The sequence below is a fragment of the Homarus americanus genome, unplaced genomic scaffold, assembly GCF_018991925.1.
Source record: "Homarus americanus isolate GMGI-L3 unplaced genomic scaffold, GMGI_Hamer_2.0 scaffold36734, whole genome shotgun sequence".
Taxonomy (NCBI): Eukaryota; Metazoa; Arthropoda; class Malacostraca; order Decapoda; family Nephropidae; genus Homarus; species Homarus americanus.
In genome coordinates this window covers 13,397,751-13,411,171 of record NW_024733126.1, presented here as the reverse complement: position 1 = coordinate 13,411,171, position 13,421 = coordinate 13,397,751, and the positions used below count along the sequence as shown (strand labels likewise).

Below are 13,421 nucleotides of genomic sequence, written 5' to 3'. Positions count from 1 at the left end.
GATCTTAGTGAGACCTTTGTAGTGGTTATTTCGGAGACACACATCACGTACTCGACAACCTTAGACCGTATCTGGACGTCTCAGAACATATCAAGACGTCTCAGACCATCTCAGGACGTCTCAGACCATATCAGCAGCCAGGACCACCACTGAACTAAGACCATCACCACTAAAACCGTTCACTAAGACTACCACCACTACCAGAACAGCTAAGACCACCACCACCACTACCACCAGAACAGCTGATTAAGACCACCACCACTACCAGAACAGCTAGCTAAGCCCACCACCATCACTACCACCAGAACAGCTGATTAAGACCACCACCACTACCAGAACAGCTAGCTAAGACCACCACCACCACTACCACCAGAACAGCTGATTAAGACCACCACCACTACCAGAACAGCTAACTAAGACCACTACCACCAGAACAGCTGACTAAGGCCACCCCCACCAATGTACCTAAGACCGACCACCACCACAACTAAAACCGACCAACCAGCCAGGTGCTCCCGGAAAGTATGTGGAGCAGAACAAAGTTATGATAATTCATGCCCACCTGGTCTTACTCCCTCCTCCTCCTCCTCCTTCTTTCATCCCCTTCCTCCTTCTTTCATCCCCTTCCTCCTACTTTCCTCTCCCTCCTCCTCCTGTCACCCCTTTCTCCCCCTTTCCTCCCCCTCCACTGCTTCCCTCACCCTTCCTCCTATCCTCCTCTTCCACTTTTTCCACCATCCCATCTCCTCTCCCCCTCCTCTACTCCTTCCCCCACCCCTCCTCTTCTCCCCCTCCTCTACTCCTTCCCCACCCCTCCTCCTCCTCTTCTCCCCTTTCTGCCCTACCTCCTTCCCTCCTTCCCCTGGCCTTCATGGTGGTTCAGAGGGACGGGAGAATAAAACAAAATGTGAAGGAAAGGAAAGGAAGGAGATGAAAGAAAAGAGAAATAAGGAGAAGAAAAAGAAAAGAAAAGAAATGAATTAGAAGAGAAGAGCATAAAAATGAAGGAGAAATATTAGAAAATAAGGAAAAACACAATAAACAAAGGAAAAGAACAATAAGAACGTAAGTAGAATAAGAAGAAACCCGAATAAAAACGAGAATAGGAAAAAAAAAGAACAAAATTACGAACGATTTGGAGGTTACGAAAGCAGTTTTTTTCCACCTCATTTGGTAATCCAGGAATAATTATCACATATTTACACGGTAATTAGTATTGAATGGATTAATTAAATAGTCCAAAGTGGCAGGATGATGTGGCAGATGTGGGTGAAGTTTGGGGGAAGGGGGTTCTAGCTAGCACAAGTGTTTACAAGCATAGTGGGTTATGTTTTACGAGGTGTGTGTTATGACGGTCGGGGGTAGGTATTGGTAGTGAATCTATATTACACATGATTCGGGTTGATTCAGGCAATAAATCCCTTATTAGTCTTTAGATATATATTAATGGTGTGGTATCGAGTGGTATTATCTATGTACCGTAAATGACTCTGGTATGCGTGTTAAGGTTTATGAGGAAGTGGAAGTGTGTGGGTGTCTAGGGGGAGGGGAGAAGGGAGTATGTATGTATGTATGTATGTGTGTGTGTGTGTGTTTCTTACTCATTGTCTTGGTTCATTCTTGTCATCGGTTTCCACACTTGAGTCTTGCATCATTCTCTTTGTTATTTCTCTTTCTTTTCTCTTTTTTTTGTGGGGTATTCTTGTCTTTCTTGATATTTTGTTTTGTTTTATGAAATGCCAAAGATGTTTCGTCCTTTGTATTCTGGTTTGTGTTTTTTTTTTATCTCGCCTCACACAACTGACAGCCATTATCTTCACTGTTTTCTACACCACCATCACCGTTACTTATAGCATCACCATTCCTCTTCGCCTTCACTACCACACTACCAGTTCTACTCCTACCTCACTCCTAATTCCACCAGCATCACCACATCCAACTCATCCCTACTCCACTACCACCATCCACCACACCCTTTCTCCAACATCATTACCACCACTGCCACCACTAATACTCCCATCCACCCTCACGACCACTCCATCACCATTACTATCTCCATTCTACCACCACCACCACCATCATCACTCCCACTCTCCCTTACGCCCATACCACCATCATCACCACCATCATCATCACCAACACCCGCACTAACCACGTACCATAACACAGTACATCTCTCGCCAGCGAACAATCTACCACATTCCTATCCCTGTATAAATTAACACGGTCTTCCATACACCCCACTACCTCCTCCTTCGGCACACACACACACACACAGACGAGAGTTTCCTATAAGCATCCGGGGCTTTACTAGTAAGCGCTGTCTTTCCCTCACACACTGAAATGAAGTGGTAGTTTGTGAATGCTACTCTGAACAAGTCGTAATTCAAGAAGCTTTTCCTTGTGTCTCAGGAATTCTGCGTTTAGCTAAGTGATGTGTGTTTAAGACGCAAATGGTACTAGGGAATGGTATGTCGAGTTTTTTTTTGTGTGTGTGTTTTTTTAATGGTGAAGGGATAATAGGATGCATTAATGGTGATGGAGGTGGAGGGAGGTGAGGGGGAGGGAGGTGATAGGGGGGAGGGGGATGGGGATGAGGGGAGAATGGGGAGGGAATGTTTGTTTATATTAGGTGAGGATGGGGATGAAAGGGGTTTATATACAGTATAGGAAGTTGGGTGATGGTGTATGGGTAATGGACTTTTTTGTTATGGGACTACGTAGTAGTTAGGTGTGGAGGTCGTCTGTCTGTGTGTTAGGATGAGGGAAGGAGAAGGCTGTGAATGGCTATTCACACATTAGCTACTAGACAGTATCAATTGCCTTAAGGCCTTGAATTATCTACCTAACCAATGAAATCAACCTTACCAATGAAATCAACCTTACCAATGAAATCAACCTTAGCCATAAAAGTCCACTGTGATTGGTTATTTTTAATTATGTTACATTGACAAAGTTTACTGTCAGTTTACGTAGTCAGCTGACCGCGTCCTGTCAGCTCTAAACTGTGTGCTCTTAACCACAGTCTTCCTAGAATGTATTGTTATATCTAGTCATCTGTGTATCACTTTAGGTATAACAACACAGTGATAAGTTTAGTGCCTCTGTTACAATAGATTATTTTTTATTTGATAGACGAATTTACGTAACTTTTCACTTAAATTAATATTGTTAATGTAAGTTTATTGTCTTATAAGTTATCGCTGAGTGTAAACGCTCGATAAGATTTCCAAAACTTTATCTGAAACATGAAGGTTTTTACCAGTTTCACCATTATATCTCTTATTGTCGTGGTTCTCCTTATCATATGCAGCGTTTGTGATTATAAATGAATACCTAGGAAGTCTAAGGAACCTTTTCCTCTTATCTAGAACACCAAATCAAAAAATAACAGGTCATATCCAGTGTGTTTATGCCTTGGTTGTGAATAGGTGGGAAAAACATCAACAAAGATATATATATAAATACCCAATAAAGGTGCATTTTTAACCTCGTTTTGTCGTGGGTTAAAAATGAACCGTAAGAAAGGCTCGTTTTGGATCCCTTCATCGATATATAAATTCCTTCTTATCCTCCTGGACAAAAAGATCCTCCGAAGCTTCTTGCTCACTAGCCCAAAAAACAACAAGAGAATGGGATATGTAAGATGATCAGGGAATTTTGTGCTGTAAATAAAACACGGGTCAGTGGGCCATTCTTCCTGCAGTTTTGAATATGGTAGTCAAGTTTACGGCGGCAACATTTAAGGTCCATTACGGGTGTTGCTGACTTGCAGGGGGTGGGGGGGGTTGAAACACGGGGGTGGAGGATGGGAGGGGGAGGAAGGTGAGAAACACTAGGGATGGAAGGGGGCGGGAGTCTTATTCGTCTGGGGGAAGGGTGGGGAGATGAGGGGGTGTGCTTCTTATGGTTCAATGTTTAAATATAAGAATATTCCCAAATTTATCTTTTTTATATGAATGTTTAATGTTTATATCCCTAATGCTTTTTTGTGTTTTTATGTTTTAAGAATGTTTAGTGTTTGTATTGACAAATATTCAGTGTTTATTAATAGTAATCAATCTTTGTTTTTAACCCTCTATTGCTTGTCTTTAATAACATCAAATGTTTATGTGTAATAATATTCACTGTTTATTTCTAGGAGTATTTATTGTTTATTTCTAGGAGTATTTATTGTTTATTTCTAAGATTATTTAAATTATTACTAACGCGAAATGTGACAGTTCTAAATATCATGACTCGCGTGAATAAGAATTAGAAAGTTCCATCCACTTAAGTCAATCGGAACTGAAATTTACCCGAAAAACTCTTGAACACCTCGGCTATTATAAATATACTTAAAGCAACTGAGTGTCAACAGGCCCTTACAACTATAGACGCCAAAAGTATAAGCAATTAGTGCACGAATCTCTCCCAAACACCTTATAGATTGACTGTTAAGTGACGTTTTCAAATTGAGCATCAATAGCACCTGTTAGTACTTAATTACTGTTAATTAAGAAAAAATATTGACACGTACGAATCCACTTCGCACAGCCACCGAGTAAGAGAAATGGTGACTGCTCAGGTAATTACCCAGGTGTTGAGCTAAATAGTCACATTACTCAAACGCCCGCCAGGTAATTTTTCCATCTTTACAAGAAACCTGACAGTATGTTGTGGATCTGAGTACCAGCCACCTGGCCGTCCAAGTGGACTGAGAAAGTGAACGATATATAAATAATAAATAAAATATTTGACATGATGAGAAAAAAAACAAATTCATTTGGATTAATTCAGTAACTCAGTGATTATAGAGAGGACGAGAGGTGTAATTAATCTCATTCCTTACCAAAGTTGTAGTTATTAACCTACTAAGCTATAATTATTGAGAGACATATCATCAAAACTAGATTAATGTTAAGACACATCTCCGAGTGTCTACAAAACCGTGTTGGTCTATCAGATCCACATACCTCTCCTTACGACGGATAAATCTATTAATCACTTCTTAATCTCACGGTTCATCTCTTGTATCGGTGTCCCTCTTTCCTATTTCTTCCTCCCGTCTTTATCTATATCCTTTCTTCCCGATCTCTCCGCATTAATATTTATTCGGCTAGGAGGAGCACGGGTACAAAACCTTGCAGAGACAACCCCGTGTGATCAAGTCTTTAAACAGGGTGCGTGTTGGCCTTATCACTGCCGCGGCAAAAACTCGCCAACAGTCAAGGGGTCAAGTCTGGGGAGGTACCAAGTTTGAAGGCAATATCTCAAAGACAGTCTAATTAATGCTTTTATGATGGTCTCATGGTTTAGGCCTCATCTTGATAAAACAAAATATTATACGCTTCCAGAAATAACTTAAAAAATCTGATCTAAAATTTTGAAGGTCAAAAACTCAATCACGTGAATGACCTCTTAACTTGTGACCTTGACCTCATGATCGGTCTTAAAACTAACGCTCTTCTAGGGATAACCTCTCCATCCTCCTCCACCTCACTAATTTATAATCGGACAGTTGAAAGCGATAGTTCAAAGCGTGCGGTAGTTCACAGGAAGTTTCACGACATGAATTATGCTATAATTTACACCGAAAACATCTCTAGTTGAAAGATAAAATCTAATCTGAAAGTTTCATGGCAAGTAGCATGGAGGTGACTGACTGACCTTTGACCCAGTATCCTTGACCTTTCATTGAACTCGACTTAACATGAGGGAAACATTCCAACAAAGAATACAGCTTATCTGGTGGAGCCTAGATACCTTTACTCTCCTACTTTCCTTAAAATTTCCCCCCTCATTTACCTTATATAAATCCAAATACCTCCAGAACACTTCCAACCCCCCTCCTGCCCCCACCCTCCCACCCAAGCAATAGCCCTTCATCCTTTTCTACAGGCATCAAATCAAGGGATAAAATTGCTTTATCTCAAATCACATGTACCAAAAAATAGTAATAATAATAATAATCCTAAAATACTAACACACTTGGAGAATATTTTGTTTCGTAAAAGTGTAAAATAAATTATTATAACTTATGGGGCACACCATCTCCAAGTGGACCATAGGTATACAGTGAATCTTTGTGGTTGACGAGGTCGTATATGTTGCAGGTCTCTGGGAGTCAGGGGCGTCATCTTCAGGTAGGAGTCTTGCATCGTCCCTCAACCACGTGAGTGTTGTTGGTGGTGGGGCGTTGGTAGTGGGTGGTGGTGGTGGTAGGTGGTGGTGAGTATTGGTGGGTGATGGTGGTGGTGGGTAGTGGTGGTGGGTGATGTGTGTTAGTGGTGGGTGGTGGTGGGTGTTGGTGGTGGTAGATGGTGATGGTGGGGTGATGGTAGTGGGTGATGGTGGTAGGTGGTGGTGGTAGGTGGTGGTGGGTGATGGAGATGGTGGGGGGTGAACGATGGTGGTGGGTAGTGGAGGGTGATGGTGATGGGTGGCGATGATGGTGGTGGTTGGGTGTGGGTAGTGCATGGTGGTAATGATTGGTGGTGGTGGGTGTTATTGATGGTGGTGGGTGTTGGTGATGGTAGTGAGGCGTTGGAGATGATGGGTGGTTGTGTTAATGGTAATGGGTGTTGGTAGTGGTGGTGATAGTAGTGGGTGTTGGCTATAGTGGGTGGTGCTAGTAGGCATTAGTGGTGGTGATAGTGGGTGGTGGTGGTAGTAGTGAGAGGTGGTGGTGGTGGTGGTGGGGCTCTGGTAGTGACAAGTGGTAGTAGTAGGTGTTGGTGATAGTGGTGGGTGGTGGAGGTGAAAGTAATGGGTATTGCTTGTGGTGGGGAATAGGTGATGGGTGTTGGTGCTGGTTTTAGCAGTGGAGAGGCAGTGGAATAGGGTGTTGGTGGCAGCATTGAAAGTTGGAAATATAAAGTCTTGTCACAGGTGGGTGTACTGCAGGTGTTGGCAGTGACAGCTAATGATACCTTAGTGTCAAAAAAGTGATGTAGTTCTTTCGCTCTGCTGGTGATTGACGTTTGTGGTGGTGGATGGCAAGTGTTGGTATTGCTGGGTGGTAGTTGGTGGTGACGCTGAGTTATGATGATGGGTGTTTGTAGTCGGTAGTGACAATAGCGGTTTGTTGCGTGATGGATGGTGGGTGGCGTGATATGCGTGGGTAGTGGTGGTGGTGGGGGGTAGGGTGGTGTACGTAGGAGGGGGTTCTTGCACGTCATTACTGCTGGTAGTTGGTGATATTTAGGAGATGAGCTTAGATACATGCAGACAGACACACAAACACACACACCAACGTTCATACGGAACCAATGACTCCCAAGATAGGAAACTCCCGCTGTGTGTAGGGAAGCTCAAGGTGGCGTTGAGGAGAGGGGGTAGGGGGGATGACGTGAGTGGTGCCAATTTGGGGTGGCAGGAGTGGCTGGTGATGTTAGGTACACGACGAGAGAGTGACGTAACTAACTTTGTTTTTTGTTTTTTATGTAAGGTAAAAAAAAAAGCAACTTTGGAGAACACCTTCCTCCTCCTTTCCCCCCCCCTACCCACCCCCTTCCTCCTCCTGTTCCTCCCTTTCCCTTCCTCCTCCCCTCCCTCTCCTTCCTCCTCCTTTTTACCTGTCCCGCCGTCTCCTAATTATCCCAGTTGTAGAGGGGGAACAAATATCATTAATACACTATAATACGGGGTAGTTGTTAGTAGCCCTCACCCCCCCTCCCCCTTTGGTTGGCTTGGTGTGATAAGTACGTTGTTAGGTCGTTGAGTGACACATTAATCACCCTAAACTACCCAAGTACACGAATAGCGCCCGTCGTACGTCAGCTGGGGCTAATTTGGCATGAGCAGGAAGGTACCTCACGCCTCTTTACTCACAGACCACAGGGCGCCCACACTCACTACCACACAACACTACCCTCGCCCACACAATAACGCACAACGCCACCCATGCGATAGAACCCCCCACGGAGACTAGGACACAAAACAACAGAAACTGGAATACTAAACAACAGAGACCAATAACAGACTGGAACACCAACAGACTGGACCACCAACAGACTGGAACACCAATAGACTGGAACATTAACAACAGAGACTCAGATATGAACAGAGACTTACAGGTCGGTGGTGGGCAGGTAGTTGAAGTTACCTGTGTCACAATGAATTATAAAGACGATGAAAATAAATTATCTAAATCGCAGGAAGTGTAAATAAATCTGCAAGTAAAATAGAATAGAAATGAATCGTAAAAAGTTATATATTTACAGAGATTTACATTTCACTATATAAATCATTACTGTATATCTATTAGTAATTGTTATTCATTTGTAAATAATGATAGAACTTTGGTAATGAGTATAAACAAGTTATAAACACAGTTGAAAAAAAAATTTAATATAATCTATTTTTTCTCTATTTTTATGGTTCTATAGGAATGATACATATGTGAAACTAACATCACATATACACCAGTTAACACAATCGCTTCCACATGCCATCATGATAACATGTGGCCACAACACAGGACACAGTAAATTAGGGAAGCATTGTAGAACGTAAACTTACTATCTCTTATGTGTTTACTCTGCGTCTTGGGATCTCGCTCTTCTCACTGGTTGGTCTTTTAACGAGACAACATTCCTGGCGAGAAAACTACGTGCACAGTGCACACTATTGCCTTGCCAACTCATCTTGCTGTAAAAAGTAAGAGTGCTTATGGTACCACGACCGAAGAAAGGGGTTTATTTTATCAATAAGTTTCTTTGCACGAAAACTCCTTGTCGAGATATTTAAGACCCATGGAAGTGCTGATATAAATAACGTCTCGACCTATAAGGCATAAGATATAGCCCTCGACTTCGTTTGGAAGATACAAATCATAACAGTTTTCATACCCACCCCCACCGCTACTCCCTCCCGTGTTTACATTCCAGCTCAGATCAGCTGACGAAACCAAAACAAACCCACGGGTGCCTCAGTCCATATCGATTGGTCGCCACTGTCGTCAATCGGGAATATGAAAAAGGATAAGACTCGCCATAGTGACTCCTGGCGACGGCGTTCTGAATAGCGAGGGTTCACTACACGTTCATTTAGTATTCCGACCATAAGTTGTTCCTCTCCACACACTCTCATGCATCATCTGCCAAGGTAGAACCACAAATCTGCTATCACCGTGTCCTCCTTTTTCAGGGCTCCCTCTTCCACCTCTCGCTTCCCCCTGCTCCAAGATGCGTCGTGACGTGTGTGTGTGTGTGTGTGTGTGTGTGTGTGTATGTGTGTGTGTGTGTGTGTGTGTGTGTGTGTAGGGGATGAAAAGGGATTGGAAGGAAATTGATGAATGGTATATGACGTTAGAATATAAGGAGGAATAAGAAGGAATGAATAGGAGGAGAGGGAGAGAGACGAGGACAAAAGAAGAAGGTACAAACATTTGGTGGGGAATCAGTAAATGTTTATCCTCAAATTTAGACAGTAGAATGAGTAGATAGGGAAAGTGGAGATGGAAAAGTTGATTACGATAAGAAATATGAAGAATAGAAGGAACGACAAAGGGATTAAGGATACGGAGATACAGTAACGAAAGAGGGATAAACACAAGGTAGGAGAACTATCAAACAGTTGAACGTCTGGCAACCCTAGTGTGTCATCACCACGTCTTGCTAGTTTATACTCAAAGACCTTCTTGTATAAGTGTGAGTCAGCTGATGACTTCATCCAAGCTATGTTTCATGGGAGTAATTCACACTTAGTCACCTTAACTTTCATCAACCCTGTCGTTCACGTCCACAGAATTTACCTGTATTACGTTATGGTAAATTGAAGTTATTTTATTAGGTATGTTTTACATACGTTACTCTGGATCTTTACATAATATTGTGCTCGTAAATTGAGAATGAATGGGGGAGGATAATCATACTTGAGTGGCAAGAAATTGTCTAGAACGTAGAAGGTGAGAGATGTATAAAGATAAGTAAACAAGAAACAAAGAGAAAATAAAATAAAAATAGGTTATATGAGAGGAGAAAAAGAAGATAAATTGAAAATAAAATGTAAGAAAAGGGGACATAAAATAGAAATAACAAATATATAGAAATTAAATAAAAAAAAAAGAAAAACAAAAGATAAGCGAGAGAAAGAGAGACAAACTAAAGAAACAAACAGACCTCTGGCCAGACTCAGAAACAGGCTGACAGATGTATTCTGACGATAGTTTACAGAGCCAGAAAATCGATATTGAACGTAGTGGATGGAAGGGTCACCCAGATAGAGGAGGAAAATGGGACAGAGAAGGGGGGGGGGGTAAAGGGAAAGATGATGAGGGAGAGAATGAATAGGATATATTTTTTATTATTCATGATATTAGAAGGGTTGCCGGATAGATCTTTTTTTTTTATTTACTTAATTATTTACTGCCTTTCTTGATATAAACGTCTTTTCCACTTCTGTTCCACTAATAAATGCATTTTACATTCCACTGCAATTCCTCCTGTTCCATTATTACCCTTCCCATCTCCCTCTCTCCTTTCTATCTCCCCTTCCCTTCCGTTCCGTTCCATATATAAACAGTCATGTTACCCATTCTATTACCCATGGTATTTAGTCTTTTCCTTCTATTCCACTACTACTTCCCCTTCCATTCGCTTCCTGCCTTTCATTACTACTCCTTTTAGCTTCCTTTCGCTACTACTATTACCTACTTGTATTGTCCTCTCCCACTTTCACTATTAACCGTTCCATCTCTCCTTTTCCTCCCACCTCCACCACCACCACTACTACTACCCTCTTCTTACCCCTTTCCACCTGCCTCTCACTTTAACTACTACTACTAATATCCCCATGCCATTCCCTCCCCTCCCTTCCGTCGCCTGCCCCTCTCCTCCCTTCCGTTCCTCCGACAAGCGCTTCTGTTGCCATAATTTTTATTGAAGTCCCAAGTTTGGTGCCTCGTGTCTGCCAGATGACTAGAATTTACCGCTATTAGGATGAACTAAATATGTGAAGACGCGTGTAACGGCGATAATACACGGTAAGGTCTGGCTCCCTCGTTCCTGAATGAGTTGTATGAGTCTAAGATGTGTATTTTGCGCCTTCATATGAATTTATGAACAGCTGTGATGGATTATACAACCGTGGGGTAACTCGAGCGAATATACAGTATATGTGCGTTTGACTGCATATGTGATGTGTGTTTATATGTACGTGTGTGATACCTACGTCAATAGCCAAGACATTTTATTAGGGGGGGGGGGGGGGGAAGTAAGTTTTTGTATGATTTGCCAATCAGTGTATGATCGTGTTAGGCTATACAGTTGGACGATTGGTATGAAAGTGTGTATGTGAGGTAGACATTACCTGGTTAAGTGTCATGGCAGGTGAGACCAAGTGTGTCTGAAATAATTGATTTCACCTCAAATAAGTTTTATCTTCCAAGATTAAAATTTACCATGCGACGGAGTTCTTTCCTTGCCTTCTCCTTTCTTCCCATGAATTCATTCTTTCTTTATCTTGTCCCTCCCTCTACTTCTCTTACTGTGTGTTCTCTCCCTTTTCCTTTCACCATCTTTCCTTCTCATTCTTTTCCTTTCATTGCTTGAGCCATGGAGAGTCAACTATGAGTCAGAATCCAAATAGATACTTTTGTAGAGATACACGTAGCACTTCACCTCTTCCACACCATGAACACAACTCTTCCAAAACACCTCCACTCTTCCACATCATAAACAACTCTTCCACATCACCTCCATTTTTCCACATCATAAACAACTCTTCCACATCACCTCCGCTTTTCCACATTATAAACGCAACTCTTCCACATCACCTACGCTCTTCCACGTCACCTACACCACTCTTCCACATCACATTCACTCTTCCAGATCACCTTCACTCTTCCACATCACCTCCACTTTTCCACATCACCTTCACCACTCTTCCACATCATAAACACAACTCTTCCACATCACAGACAAGTAAGAAAATATTCAAGACATTAATAGAGAATTGATTGTCTATTATTGAATGTTTTTTTTATCATACCTTTACCTATCATTTATGTAACAACTTGCTGCTGAATATATTAATCATCTCGACTATTGAGTACCATAAATTATACTATCGGACAATAATGTATCATTAATATTTGTACTTTTTGTATATCTCGCTATTAATTAATATCATTATCTATTTTTTTTATTTGGTAAATTGAATTTCCTTATTTTGTATTTTTTTACTGGGTATTAGACTATTATTATTATTATTATTATTATTATTATTATTATCATTATCATTATCATCATTATTATTATTATTATTATTATTATTATTATTATTATTTATTTCTGTAATTGGGAAGAAAAATATCCCTATTTTTCTCTTATTTCTATAATTGGCCTCCAGCGTCATCAACATAACCTTGCGTCACCAGTGAATCAGAACGATCTCATTCACTCCTAGCCTGATGGTCACCCAAACCACGCACGCACGCACACACACACACACACACGCACACATACACACACACACATACTTCAATAAAACCTATACGCCCTACAGTGCTACACCATCACACACTACGCCTCTCACCTGTTTCAATTCCCTCCGTCCTCTTTCCCAATCTCTCCTTTAACTCTCATTTATCTTTACTTTTTCTCTACTTCTCTCCTATCCCAGTCTATTTCCCCTTTCTAACCTAATCTAAACTAACTATCGTGTCAAACCAAAAAAAAATGTTGTGTGTGTGTGTTGGTAGTGGTCAGGGGAAGGCGGTGAAGTAACCTTGGGTGCTACGGTAACACGTATGTAATGGTGGTGGTAAGGCTCCTCCTCCTTCTCCTCCTCCTGGCCATCACGTCACCACCATGTCTTTAGTTCTTCCTACTCCCCCCTCCTCCGTTTTCCCTCTTCCTTCTTCTTCTTCTTCTACGTCTTCTTCACTTCTTCTCTTCCTACTCTTAATCCATTTTTCCTTACAAATATGTCCTCCTCTACCTCGCCGTGTCTCCTCCTTCCACCCCCTTAATATAATCGTCCTCTTCCTCGTCCTCATTGTCCTCCTCGTCCTCCTACTCTGAATCTTTCTCCTCTTCCTGGCCATGAAGTAACGCTGATCATAGCCAATACATCTTGGGGGAAAAAAGTGAAGTAGGTGTCATGAATTGGTAAACGATGATTGAAACAAACTTAAGGTATTTAGAGCTTTTGTGAGTATTACTTTAAGTATTATTATGATCTAGGAGTATTAGGTGTATAATGCTTCCTTTGTGGATTTAATGTTTTTATTAGTAGTAATATTGTTGTTGTTGTCGTCGTTGTTGTTGTCGTCGTTGTTGTTGTTGATACTATTAGGATCGTAAATATGAGGCCAATTATTGCTATACTATTATTTTTTTTGATAACCTCATAGTATCGTTGGGTAAAACGTAATAGTGTTTTTATTGGCTATTAGGATTAAGAACAGTCTTATGTACACACATTTAGGAATAAAA

At 41.5% G+C, this 13,421-nt stretch overlaps 1 protein-coding gene across 2 annotated transcripts in view; it reads left to right on the top strand.

The window, feature by feature from the left end:
• The window catches only part of LOC121869373 (homeobox protein abdominal-A homolog), a 173,103-nt gene that overhangs the window by 30,860 nt on the left and 128,822 nt on the right, over positions 1 to 13,421 (top strand). Inside the window, exon 2 of one of the 2 annotated variants that reach the window (XM_042370709.1) lies at positions 6,096 to 6,125. The exons of the other annotated variant lie outside the window; for it this stretch is intronic. Within the exon in view, the coding sequence (XP_042226643.1) occupies positions 6,096 to 6,125 (30 nt within the window). The remainder of the gene's footprint in view (positions 1 to 6,095; positions 6,126 to 13,421) is intronic. 2 annotated transcript variants of the gene reach the window in all.